The sequence below is a fragment of the Rhinolophus hipposideros genome, assembly GCF_964194185.1.
Source record: "Rhinolophus hipposideros genome assembly, chromosome: 17".
Taxonomy (NCBI): domain Eukaryota; kingdom Metazoa; phylum Chordata; class Mammalia; order Chiroptera; family Rhinolophidae; genus Rhinolophus; species Rhinolophus hipposideros.
The window spans coordinates 19,650,160-19,663,971 of record NC_138063.1 but is presented as its reverse complement, the minus strand read 5'-3'; the positions used below and the strand labels follow the sequence as shown (position 1 = coordinate 19,663,971).

At 48.6% G+C, this 13,812-nt stretch overlaps 1 protein-coding gene across 4 annotated transcripts in view; it reads right to left on the bottom strand.

Moving 5' to 3' along the window:
• MYO5B (myosin VB) overlaps positions 1-13,812 on the bottom strand; it is a 310,561-nt gene that overhangs the window by 102,630 nt on the left and 194,119 nt on the right. For all 4 annotated transcript variants that reach the window (XM_081079088.1, XM_081079087.1, XM_081079089.1 and 1 more), the window contains exons 11-14: positions 12,458-12,539; positions 11,764-11,904; positions 2,341-2,463; positions 1,480-1,563 (exon numbers count right to left, since the gene is read on the bottom strand). In XM_081079088.1, coding sequence (XP_080935214.1) covers positions 1,480-1,563; positions 2,341-2,463; positions 11,764-11,904; positions 12,458-12,539 — 430 coding nt within the window. The remainder of the gene's footprint in view (positions 1-1,479; positions 1,564-2,340; positions 2,464-11,763; positions 11,905-12,457; positions 12,540-13,812) is intronic.

Here is a 13,812-nt window from a genome sequence, read left to right as displayed (position 1 = left end):
AACTAAACTGTACATCTTTTTCACTAGACCATAAGTTCCATAGATTAACTACATGTATTTGCTATCACTACATGTCATACATATCAACAGAATTAAAAATAAGGGGGGAAAACCCTTGTTATTGATAAAAGATGTGTGTAAGAGATTCCTTTTTAGATTCTGGGAACCCTGAGACACACTGAAGACAAAATCAATACAACGGCAGAACCAAACTCCATTATTTAATGGAAAGTAACCCAACTCTTTCCCCACATCACTCATTTGTGCTCCTATGTGAAAGGAGAAACTTGTAACAAGACAGTCAAGTTTCTCAGCCCTCTGCAGCCACTGTCAGTCTAACAGGAGGACACGGAAACGCACGATGAGGAAATACGCGCCTAGTCCTCAAACACCTACTTCTAAGCTCTCCCTGCAGCTTGTAGCTCTTCCCTGTCCCCATCACCATCACCCTCATGAAAAATTAAATAAGTCATAATAACCACCATGGACTAGAGAGTGGAGACTTGGCAGTTTGAAGGTTAAACCTGTGTTGGACTCCAAAGCATACTTGCATTTCCCCAAAGCACATTTGTTTCCGTGACAACTAATTTCCTGATCTTCCAGATATCCAGAGAGGACACTGGGCAGGGGTCTGTCCTGGGCTACCCACATGCTGGCACAGATTCCAATCCTCCTGGAACCCCCTGCCTTGGGGCCACCTGATGTAATGGGATTTACTTGCCTTTATGTCCTCGGGTCCATTTTGCTGGGTGTATTTTCTCCATTATCTCACCCTATTGCAGTCATCTAAAGCTTATCACGGAGAGAAATTAATCTGCCATTTCTAGTGTTATCAGGCCCCTGCAGTGGGTTCCGTATCATGTGGTCTGAAAGAAAATGTCCTAAGTCCTGGAGAGTCCTCTTCCAGGTCTCCTCTGAAGGGCTCAAACCAGCCAGCATGTGCACGAGGGCGTCAGCCTTCCAGAGCGGCGGTGCCCACGCTCCTCCCTGGCGGTGCCCACGCTCCTCCCTCGCTGCAGGACCCTCTCCCATGCCTCTCTCTTTTCACAGTGTGTATGTGGATTGGTCCACTCACAGCCCACTGGAATGTAAGCAACTGCAGGGAAGAATCTGTCTTATTCCTCTTTGTACTAACGCTGGCTGGGTGTGTTTAGGGCAGTGTCTCACCAGGTAGGTGCTTAATAGATATTTGTTTACGTGAATCGGTACCTTGGTTCTTCGACCTGAAGAATGGACACAATATTTGCTATCTTTTTGTTATGGTCATGAGACGAAAATAAATTCTGGAGATAACAGAAAGTAACGTTCCAAAAAATAGATGTAAGTGTCCCTTAAATCCTACCTTCTATCTCATTTATTGTAAGTGTTTGCCTATAGGGAGGCCCCGCAGACTGCTGAACAGAAACGAAACGCGCTAGAAACGAGAGGCTCAGGCTGTGGACATTCTTGCCCCAGTCCCCTGCATCTCACGCTCGTTACCTTGCTGGCCTTCAGGATGTTGATCTGCTCTTCATACACCGTGTCTCTGTTTTTCTCCAGAAAACCATCAGACAGGTACTCCACCTGGGGCCCCGGTGGGAAACAGAAACGGGAGTTAGTGCTGCAGCCTGACCTCCTTCCTTCAGCAGCTGTTTCAGTAGTTTCCTCTCAACCACACTGTTTTCTGAAAATAGGTGTAAGTGGGAAACCCACAGATGTGCCTATTTAAAATGCAAACCCAAGATGTGGTCAGGATTTACACAGAGGGAACTGGGTATTCATTTTTGTGGAAACACATGTTTTCAAAAGGAGTTCCCTTTAATAGAAGGCTTCCTTTGGGGGCTGATTCACAGCGTCTTGTCAGCCATACCCCAGACCTACTGAATTAGAACCTGCGTTTTAACAAGACCCCAAGTGACTTACGTGCACACTGAAATTTGAGAAGCACTGGGCTAGTGCACACAGAACAGAAACCCATGTAGAAAAATTCTAAGTATCTGCCAGTTACTGGGAAAGGAGCCACCCAAAAAGAGCACCACTCTTTCCTTCTCTCTCAAGCTCCAGGAGGACAGACTCCTGACTTCGTTACAGCTGCTATGTTCCCAGGAAAGAGACCCTCAATAAATATTTGTTAAGCATGCGAGTAGGTGACTACGACCACCCACTGGTGTCCTGCCATGTCGTGACAGGTAGGTCCACTACAGAGAAGGTGCGGGGACAGAAGAAAGAGCGGAGGGGACCCTACTACAAGACTTCAGGCGGCGTGAATTCCAACAGGACGGCTCCCTCATAGCCCAGAAACCCTGAGTCTACGTAGGCTGGGGCTAACGGAGCCCCAAAGGCCACAGGGAGGAGACCCACCTTATCTGCGAAGTGCACGATGATGAAGGCTGTGTTGGACATGCGGGGTTTCTGGAAGTGCTGGCTGCTGGAGTGCCGGTCATAGAGCTTCTGAGCCCAATTCTGGTCAGTTCCTTTGGGGACCTGTAGAATCACAAAACCAGGTGCTTTGTGAAGAGGCAAAAGGACACCAAGAGTTAAAGCAGAGGGATGGAGTCCAACTGTAAGTTGACCTCATGAGGCTGAATTCAGCTCTTAGACCTGGACCCTTCAAGGATGTGGAAAACCAGCTTCAGCCGTGGACACTTAAGATCCTGCCACGGCATGCTCTCAGCATGCCAGGTGGGATGGCTCCCACAGTGTCCACAGGCGTGTGCTGAGCTTGAAACCACCTGCTTGTTGGTCGATGCTGGAAGGGTTAGAAAAGGATGAAGGTGGAGGCCAAGGTCACAGGACCAGAGTTACAACTCATGGAAGAAATCCGAAGATGCCTCCCCACTCAGGCCAGGCCAGTGACTTCAGTGTCATGAGCACAGCACGTCCACCTCCAGTGCCATGCTCCTGTTTACTCAGCCAAACTCCTGCAGCAGGAAAGCCCACTCCCGCTCTCGGCTCATCTCAATACCACTGTCCAGGCTCACCTGAAGTCTGTCCTTTTCTCTGAAGGCTTTCCTGGAATTCCTCACAGTTAAGCTCTTACATATACACTACCTAATACTGCTCATCCTTGGTTTTTGTGTATTTTCTTGTAACCACAAACTAAGCTTGTTGGGTTTAAGGACTAGGCCTTACTGGGTTTTGTTTTTTTTTTAGAAGTTTGCTTTTTTTCTTTTCTTTTTTTTAAATTGGGGAATATTGGGGAACAGTGTTTTTCCAGGATGTCAAGTCCTTGTTTTTTTTCAATCTAGCTGTGCGGGGCACAGCTCACCGGCCCATGTGGGACTCGAACCGGCGACCTTGATGTTTTATGAGCACCGTGCTCCAACCAACCAGCTGCCCACCGGCAGCTCAGCTCCAAGCTCAAGCCGTTCTTTCTCACTGGCCCATGTGGGAATCGAACCACCAACCTTGTTGTTAATAGCTCGTGCTCTAACCAACTGAGCTATGTGGCTGCCCCGTTTTTTTTCCTGTCCCTCAAAGAACTAAGGATTGGGTTCTGGCCACACATTGGGTAAGTACCCAGTGAATGAACTACGCAGTACTAATCTCTGCCTCTTCCAAATTTAAATTTAGATTTAGAGGTTCCAATACACTAAGAATTCTGAAGGCCAGTCCCTTATGGTATCTTTAGAGACGGCTTCCAAAGTGAAAAAGCCTCATCTTGTTTTGTTGGGAACAACAGAGTCACTGTAACCACCACTGAAATTGTCAAGGGTGATGGTAACTGTGCCAATGGGGAGGTGCTCCCTCCTCTGTCACCCTGGACTCCACTGCACACAGTCACTCCTTCCCCATTGGGCCACCAACGGACTTGCCCTTCATTTCCATGGTACATTTGGATCAGGCAGGATTGGAGGTGACCCTTGCACTAGCCACTTAAAAAGAGCCTTGTTTAGTAAATTAATAAAATCTGTGCCATAAGGAAAATGCTTACACAGTTGAGAACATATTTCTCAAATACTTCATAAGCAAACAGATTTTCTTCAATATTCAATTTCGTATAACTAGTATTGAATACCCAGTGCTCAGGGCCGTAGGAAATTCAAGCAAAAAAAAAACCTTTGTCTTGAAGGAGGCTATTAATTGTGTTGGGCACACAAAATAAAATAGACCTAATTCAGCATTTTTTTTTATAGAAACGGTTTTATATTTGTCTGGCTATCATCCTGTGTAAACACTGTGTAAACACTGGGTGTAGGGGAAAGTACACCCAGGGGAAGGTCAGTCTGGCAGGGCTGTCAGGACAGCAGTAGATGACAGGAACACAGCGGACCCAGGAGTGGCAGGACGGGCAAACAAGCACAAAGGGCGGGACTGGGATGAGAAGCCCCCTAAGTCAACACTTACACTTGCTGGTATCAAAATCATCTTGTCTTGACAAAGAAATTGGACTCCTGCTAGAAGACTCCGTAATCCTACTTATTCATTAATTCAGACGGGCACAAATCAGTGAGGAAGGTCATGTGCACACATATTTCCTGACGCGGGTCGGTCTCCCATCACACCACGCCCCTCAGCAGAAAATAATTAGTCCAGCAGGAGTTCACAACAACTGAGATTCTCAGCTAAGACTAACAGCGAATGTTCACTGTGCTTAGTATTTGCGAGGCAGTTTTCTAAACATTTTAGATGTATCAACTCATTCAATCCTCACAATAACCCTATGAGTTAGTCACTACGTTTATTCACATTTTACAGACAAGGAAGCTAAGACAGAACGGCTAGGTAACTTGCCCAAGGACAGAGCTGGGAACTACCTAGCAGAGCTGTGGTTCAAACCAGGACAGGCTGGCTCTCCCTATTGTGCTCTCTTGCCTGACAACAGAGTTTTAAGGGCAGTCAGGAAGGCAGGGTTAGGTGGAAGGCACTTATCTCCAAATATCTTCCCACAAAAGTAGATTTAAAACAGGCATTCGATAAAGAAAGCGCGTCTTGTATTTTGTTAAAATCTAGATTGTGACTACCAACTCTGGAATATGCAGTGAATCGAATCCTTTAAAAAAAGAATGTACAAGCATCTATACTCTCTTCTCAAAATCACGTGAAGAGGGCACTGAGCCAGGAGCCTGGATCCCACTTCTGCCCTAATCTGGGCAGGACTGTCCCTCAAAGGCCTAACCCTCTGATCTGCTCTGCTGGTCACTGGTCAATCAAAAAGTGAAGGTCCCATCTACAGAAAATGTCCAGAATCGGCAAATCTATAGACACAGGAAGTAGATTACTGGCTGCCTAGAGCTGTGCGGGAGTTAGGAGCGACTGCCAATGGGCTTCTCTACAGGGGATGAAAACGTTCTAATCATGATTGTAGTGCTGACGGTTGTCCAATTCTGTGAAAACACTAAAAACCACTGACTTGTATATTTTAAATGGGTGAACTGGATGGTATGTTAATTATATCTCAGTAAAGCTGTTAAAATACACTAAACCTGATTTAAAATAAAACAGAATAAATGGGGGCAGGGAGAGAAAGTCCCTGGGCTTACTCTTCCCCACCGGCCTGGGGCGCAGGACAGCTTTTCACCCAGGGGCTTCAGCTGGGGCCAAAGTCTGTCCCCAGTACAACAGCTGCAGGAGATGACTGCTAAGGGCTTCAGAACCAGTTCTCCCATCTCTGCTTCCTGTCCTTGTCTTGTTGGGGGCACTGCCACCAACGACTGCGTCCCTGGTCACGCACTTGCTGTCTCATTTTTTCCTAGACCTCTGTAGGCCCCCTGATGCCTTGTACCACTGCTGACTTCTCAAAACACCGATCAAGCCCCCGACACCTCGGGGCTCTCCTTGCCATCACAGAAGGCTGGCTGGGCCCCCAGGACTCTGCTTTCCTAACAGCTCTCTAGGCGGCAGTGGCTTCTTCCTCCCCACCTGGCAGCCATCCCCAATGCCAGTCCCAGGACTTTACTTTGCCACCTTCACAAAATACCCCACAGCGAAACAGTTCCAGACTAATCCAAGTACCCATCCTGTCCTTTCCCGCACTTGGCTGGCTGCCTAGGATCACAAGTCAACTCCTCTTCCCTTAATTAAGTCCTGCTGATAATTTAGTATAATTTAGTATTGCTGCCATCAAATAATCAAATTTCACTGTGACAGTCACTTCTATGGATTAAGACACTGCACCCAGATCTACTCTGAGAGTTGGCCCTGACAATAGCTGTATCTTAATTTATGGTCTTTGACCTCAGCAAACAAATTGATGTATTTTGCTACCATGTTTCCTGAAAATAAGACCTCGCCAGACCATCAACTCTAATGTGTCTTTTGGAGCAAAAATCAATATAAGACCCGGTGTTATATTATATTAGTATTATACCCGGTTTTATAGTAAAATAAGACCCTATATTATATTACATATTATACATTATACATTTTGTATTATATTTTATATTATATTTCATATTATATTTTATATGATATGATATACCCAGTCTTATAGTAAAATAAGACTGGATCTTATATTAATTTTCGCTCCAAAAGACACATTAGAGCTGATGGTCCGGCGAGGTCGTATTTTCAGGAAAACACGGCATTTCTCTTCCTTGCTTATAGGACAGCCATCCCCCTTGTCCGCCCTTCTCCTCGAGCTCTAACCCTGCCTGCCACCTCGAAGCTGATGCCTCATTTCCTCCCTCACAGCGAAAGGCTGTTAATTGTTAAGTAGGAAACCTCAAATTCCTGCTCTTGGTCCTGAAGCTCACATTCATCCGCAGTGGCGAACCCCGCTCCTACCCTCCTCACCGGAAGAAGTGCTTCTTCTCCTAGCCGGCATCCTCTCCACCCACCCCCTGCTTCCTGGGTACCAGGATCCACCCATCTTCCCTCTCTCCCCAAATCCTCGTTGATCACGCCTGTTTTCCTCGCTCTCACCTCTTCCTTTTAACAGCCAAGCCTCCACAAGGGGATTCAAACTTGCCATTTCCACTGCCTCACCTCCTGTTCGCTCAAGTAACTGAAATTGGGCTTCTGCCCAGACAACTCCGCAAGAACTGCTCTAAGCAACAACTCGCTGCCAAAAGTGGTGGCCCCCTGAGGCCCTCACCGCTGATCTCCTTCCTGAACCACTCTCCTCCTTCCCTCAAGCCTTCGTCTTCTCCCGCCCATACTGCAATGCTGCCACTGCTCTTCTTATTCCAGGTTCTCCCTGCAACTTCGCTTTCACACCATCACCAGAGAGCTCTGTTGGAAAATGAGTCACATCTGATCACATCTCTCCCCTGCTTCACACCCTTCAATCCCTAAAGCATTCAGTCAAGTCCAAATGCCTCCTTCTGAGCAGGCAGAGCGCCTCCCATTCTTGGATGGTTCCTGCTTCCCACCTTCACCTGCCACCACCATGGGCTGTGGACAAATCAGACCATTTCAGGTTTTATAAACAAACATGCCATGTCCTTTGACCAGGACACCCCTCCCCTCATGACTTCACTGCCTAAACTGCCCTTTGGGGGACACTTTCTCAGCCATCCTCTCCTCAGTGTTTCCACCTCCCTAACATCACAGGTGATGATTTCAGTGCTTGTCGGACCTCTACGGAGGAGGGTTGCAGGGCAGAGGGTCAGTCACTTATGCAGGAACATGGGGTTTGTTCGGTAGATGAATGAGTAGACATGGGAAAGCCATTTCACCTCCCTCTATCACAGGTCTCAAACCTGCTCACAGATGTGCCAGACAAGGAGACCTCAGGGGCAATTTCTTATAAAACCATGAACCCTTGCTCTTAACACACAGTAAGTCTCCTGAGAGCAGGCTGGACCCAGGGAAGGAAACAGAAGGGCGTCCACCTCCCACCATCTTCAGGCCGCTTTCACTCCACTGTCACAAAAATTGTATGTTAATTCGGAAGGTCCGTCCCAGTCAGCTCTCCAGGCTGAGTTCCATGAAAACAACAGAATCCCAATTACACAGAGCAGAGCTTGCGCCCCACTCTCAGGCCTGCCTCTGTGGGCCCCTAACACCTTTCCAACCTGATACAACAGTTGAGGTATCATTTTCTGAAAATTCCTGCTAAAATGCAAAATATGTCACTTATGAGGAAACATGCACTGACCTTTCACCTCTTATCAGCCCAAGCTCTTTTGTTCCTCCAATAGGGAGGGTACCGGTGACTGGTACACAGGGAGGGCAGGAAACGCCTGGTCTGAATAGGCTTGGATATGGCTTATGCCATGCAGCCCCCAACAGCGGCCTTAGAGAGCACTGGGGTGGGAGTTTTGTTACGAGCAGCCTGAAGTTAACATGTCCTACAAACAAGCAGCCTCTTGCCTGCCCCTTAGCTACTGGGAAGCAGCTGTAGTCTGTGGCTTGGTCTGGGTCTGACTATAAATCCTTGACTGCAAAGCGGCTTTTCCACCTGAAGGAATAGGGAACAGTTTAATATTCTGGTCCCCATGCCTTGTCTGCAGTTTCCAGCCCTAATCACAGGCTCTCGGGAGAGCTACCTTGGGTGCTGCCCCTTTAAATCCCTGGCCACCTCATCACCATGTTTCTAATTTAAATCCCAGCTCACTGGCCCTGCCTGCCACTGGGTGTCACAGCCAGGAAAAGTGGTTTTCCCAATGGCTGCTTTTATACTATGAGGCTAATCCTTCATTTGGCGTTGTGTCCTGTCACATGCGGGACACAGAACCCAATTCTTCACAGCGCGATCTCATTCTTCTTTCTCAGCCTGCGGAGTGTATCTGAGAAACAGCAGGAAAGGAACGTGTCTGAGGCAGCTCCCCAGTCCAAGTGCCCGGTCCTGAGGGCTGCCAAGTCGACCAGCTGCGCCCACGTCCAAGGGCTTCCTGCCCCGCTTTGGGTCAGAGCCACGGGCACTTCCGGAAAGTCCACGCTTCAGCAGTCTACCCTATTTTTTAAAGCCACAGCTATTGTGGTACAATTTCCATACAGCAAAATGCACCCTTTTAAAAGTGTATAGTTCCATGAGTTTTGACAAATGTAGTAACACTTATTGGTATAAAATCCACCTGTTACTAGAAGCTGCCATCACCTTACTTTACACTGAATCACTCTGAATTCCCAGAGCAACTAAATCTAGTAGAAAAAGATTTCACATCAGGATTTTTGTATTACTCCTTAATTTGCTGTTCCACGTGACTCCCTTGCTCCCCTCATGATCTTGGCCACCAGTGAGTTTAAACACGTCACAGTCACAGCACTACCCCGTCTCTCAACGCTCCGAGCCCCCACCAGCTTGATTAGCGGAACTCCAGGCTGTCCTCAGATCTGCCCGGCTATGGAGCCTTCGGGAGGAAAAAGCAAGGAGACCCAACAGAGGATCAGAGCGGCTGCGTGTAGCTCGGCAGCCAGAGCCTTCGGGAGGAAAAAGCAAGGAGACCCAACAGAGGATCAGAGCGGCTGCGTGTAGCTCGGCAGCCAGAGTTGGCACCCCCTGTCCTCGATTCTGTTTAGCTGTCACCCTGCTGCCACGCCTCTTCCAGCCTGCTCTGGGACCCTGGCCCCCAAACTTGGGCCTGTTCCTGGCTCAGCCCTCCCTCGGCCCTACCCCCACTCACCCAGGCGGACCTCCTCACGAGAGCCATCCTCTCCCTCCTCCCTTGTTGGTCAGCAGGGATCCATTCCTCCTGTTCAGAGGCCTTTTCCTCAAGACCAGACATACAGGAGGTGCCTAATACATTCTAGGTGTCTGCGAAATTGCGGAGGCGGGAGTTTGGAACCCATACAGTCTTAAACTGAAATCACCTGATTTTACAAACCTGACCCAAACAGATGACTTCTCAGGGCATAAGCAGAGATCATCCATATGGACACAGTTGGATTTTCCTTCCTGTAGCTTCTTGAAAGTAAAACAGATTCCCCCAGGATGCCCCAGGCAGCGTGCACTCAGTGGGAAGCCTGAGAACAGGAGGGTCTGGGACCCAGCTGCACTGGGATATCCACGGCTGCACCCTCTAGAAAATTGGAGCGGTTACTTTCGTAATTGCTGAATATCTGCTCCGTGGGCCTCCTGGGACTGCTGCCTACTGCTCTGTCACCTAAGAGTGGTTCCCCCATCGCTCCCCAGCCCCGAACTGCCCTGGGCTTCCCTTCAGTGGCTTGTGTCCCACCCTCTGGACAGCAGTCTGAGGTCTCTGCACCTGTGTCCCCACCGCTCTGACTCGGCATACCTGTGACGTGTTCCCTTGGGGAGTGGCACCTCTCAGACCCTCGAACCACAAGCCAAAACAAACGCACAGCAGCCCTCCTGTGCTTGCTAAAGGCATCATCATTGAAAGTCATCAGGCAGCTGCTTAGATGGCGGGGGCAACCATCCTGGGGCACTCAGGTATCTTTATGAGCAGTGTGTATACATGGGAAGAAAGAGGCCATGCCCTGAGGTGATGCTTTATGTCCCAGTGAGCGCTCATCACAGAACAGGGTGGACCAGCACAAGACAGTCTGCCTGCCTCCCGTGCTCCTCAGAGCCGCAGGGACCTTGCCTGCACCCCTGGGGAGGGGAGAGAAGCACTGGAGTCCTGCTGGAGCCAGGCCTGCGGGACCTATGGGGCTCGGCAGCCTGGAGGCCCGCATAGGACACTAGGACATGGTGTTGCCTTTGGGCTGGGGGTGTAGAGCTGGAGGAAACGTGTTGTGGACAGACTCACAAGAGACTGGGGGAGGGACAGCGTTTCCGTTGAGAGTGGGAAGGGAGCTGTTGGCAGGGGACACTGAACCAAGAGGGCGAGTGAGTGGTGGACACCAGGAGAGAGTGCAGGGGCTGAGCTGTGACTTCGGTGACTTAGCCTGTGCCACTTGATGCAGGAACAATTGTCCTATCAGCTTTACTGCAACCTCACAGGTGGAGCAAGCCCACACTCCTTCCACACTGAGGAATCACCTCTGCCTGGATCTAACTCGGGTCAAAGCCCATGGCTCGGCGGAAATGCTGAAAACCGTTAGGAGAAAAACGTGCAAGCTGTGCGCCTCAGCATATTCTCACTCTGTCTTCTGTTCTAGTAACCTGTCCTCTTCCTTGTCACAGACAAGGAAACTAGGAGAGCCCTCTGGAAGGGGATCTCCTCCTCCTCCCAAATCATCAAGCCACACGCTACCCTTTACAGGCAAGATGCAGGAGACCAGAAAGCATAAGCGACTGCGTTCTTCCCTTTCAATACCAAGACCCGTGTGGTTCCTACCCTTTTGACTAGTGTTTCCATCACTGGAGGAACTGGTACACATTCAGCTCCTTATCAGCAACCACCAAACAGGGACACATTTTGAAGCTCATCAGATCAAAGCTCCACCCATTCATAGAGTAGGAAACCAAAGGCCACAGAAGTTAGGTAACTGAAAGCACCCAGAATCCCCCCGCCCCACACGCCCAGGGCTGCCTGGTTCTCTCCATGCTGGTAATCCAGGCCTCCGCCTGTCCCACCAGGTAGAGGCCACAGAAAGCCAGATGGGAAATCTAAGGCTCTCACCTGCCACCAAGCCATGCAGCTCTACTACTCGCACGCCATCTGGCACAGCAAAGACGATCCTGTCTAGACAGTGGGGTCCTTCTCTGAGCACCTAGGACCTCTGCGGCATAGGGTCCATACCACCATCGTATCGCGCCAATCGTACCACGTAGCCTCTGCCAAGAGGCAGCACAGCACTCCTTGCCAGTCACATTACCTTCTAGTATGCAGAACGGACACCAGTGCTTCTCTCAGCACACTCTAGGCTGGCTGATGACAGATGCGATTCCAGCTCGGGGCTCTCACACGTGGCCCTGCATCACACCGGTGTCCTCTGCCCCCACCTCAAGCTTAGAGCTGACCTCATTCAAGGGAGCATCATCATTTTTACCTTACATTCTTCATCCAGCAGGTCCAGGATGCCCAGCTTAGCTTCTATGAGGTCGATACAAGGCTGGTTGTCATAAAAATCAATTAATGTCCAAGGGATCTGCTCCTTCATGTATTCTTCTTGCTCCAGTTTGAATACATGCTAGGGCAAGAAGTGAAAGGTCAAGGTTAGTGAATGGCATGCACACCTTAACATGTATCTCCCTCGAACTTCACCCACATGAGTTCTGAGTCCTGGAGGCGGGCGCACACCCACCATAAAAGGTGTGGGCACTGAGTCTCAGTCATGATTGCAGAAAAGCTCAATTAGGGGATCCTCACTCCCAGGTGAACCCTTCTTTAGGACATCGTAATAATCACCTGTGATGTCATACCCCAACCAATCACAAGAAGCCTCCTAGCTGGCTTCCAATTGCTCCAATACCCCAGAAGCCCCGGCTCAGGAGGAGTGGGCATCAGAGCCAAGGGGAGGATCATTTACCCTCTTAACCCAGCTGCCTGCGGGATTCAGACCTCCTCCTGAGCAGCAGGGGGTGCCTTCCTAACGCTGGAGCGCCACCGGGAAACCAAGGGAAGGTCAGGGCAGAGTCAGAGCCCACTGACCCTGCATGGAAGGGAAGTGCCCAGGCCACTGCTCTCAGGAACAGAGAGAGGTCCCCCCACCCCGACATCCCAGGTCGGGAAACTGAGCCTACCGAGTTAAACTGCTGCTGGAGCTTCTCATTTGCATAGTTGATACAAAACTGCTCAAAGCTGTTTACTTCAAACGTCTCAAACCTGCAGAAGAGAAAAAAGAGAGGACAACTTAAGAGACATCTCCTTCTACTGAAGGAATCACTGAGACTTCAACCAGGCTGCCCTCGCCCTCTCTCTGCTCCCATCCAGCTGTATCCTTAACTCCAGCACAGAGGTCCCATTTTCTGCTCGTATGCCCAGAGACCACTGCTGCAGGTATGAACATGAGAGAGCCCTGTTAAATTAGCAGAGGAAGAATGCATTGTCTGTTTTCATAATTAGAAAAAGGACCAGTAATTGGAGACCTTAGAAAAAGCAAATGTAAGAAAGTCACCCATGATCCTGTCACTCATGTTACCCACCAGTTACACTATGGTAGGTTTCCTTTCGGACATGTTACCTTTTTACACAAATTAGAATAACATGTAAAATGACACCTACTTTTTATCATTTAACTTTTCATTGCAAACATGCCCCCATGCCATTGCTCTTCAAAAGCACCTGTTTTAATGTCTGCCTCCTCAAGCACTGCATGGACTGATTTGAGGATTGCAGAGGGTGCCCAGGTGAGGGGACAAGTGGGACTGAAATTTAGCGAGTACTCCCTCGCAAGTTTGGGAGGGGGTGGTCCCTCCAGAGGGGGTGCCCTTTTTCAATTCATACAAAGTGCACCCCACACAGATGAATCATAAGTTAACCAATCCCCATGGCAGGACATTTTGGTTCCTTTTCCAGTTTTTAGCTGCTATCGATGCTGTAACAAATAATGTCTATACATCTTTGAATTCATGATTCTTTTTGTAGGATGTTATCCTAGAAGGAAAATCACCATGTAAGAGTATGGTTTCTTAAAAGGTAGAAGCAAATTAACTTCCAGAATGGTGGAACCAATTTATGCTACCACCCCACCCCACCCCCAGCCTCTCAATGTATGCAAGTCTTGTTCTCACAATGCTGGTTAAGGATGTTTTTCATTAAATTCATGTTTCAGTTAGAGTTTACAGACAATGAGATTCAGCAAATTTAATGGTGTATTTCAGTGAGTTTTTGACCCAGTGCTGGAACACTTTCATCACTACAGAAGAAAGTTCCCTTGTGCTCCAGTCTCGACATTCACCAAGAGAATTTAGATATCACAACTTTTTGGTCCATAGTGTATATTAACTTTTAAAGGTCTTTGGTGACTTACCACTATGTGAATAATGTTATTTTAATTTTAATTTTTTTTTTTTGTTCACTAATGGAGTTCAACATTTTTTCTGTATGTGGGAACTGGTCATCTCTACTTTGTGAATTATCTGTGATCGTTGAAATA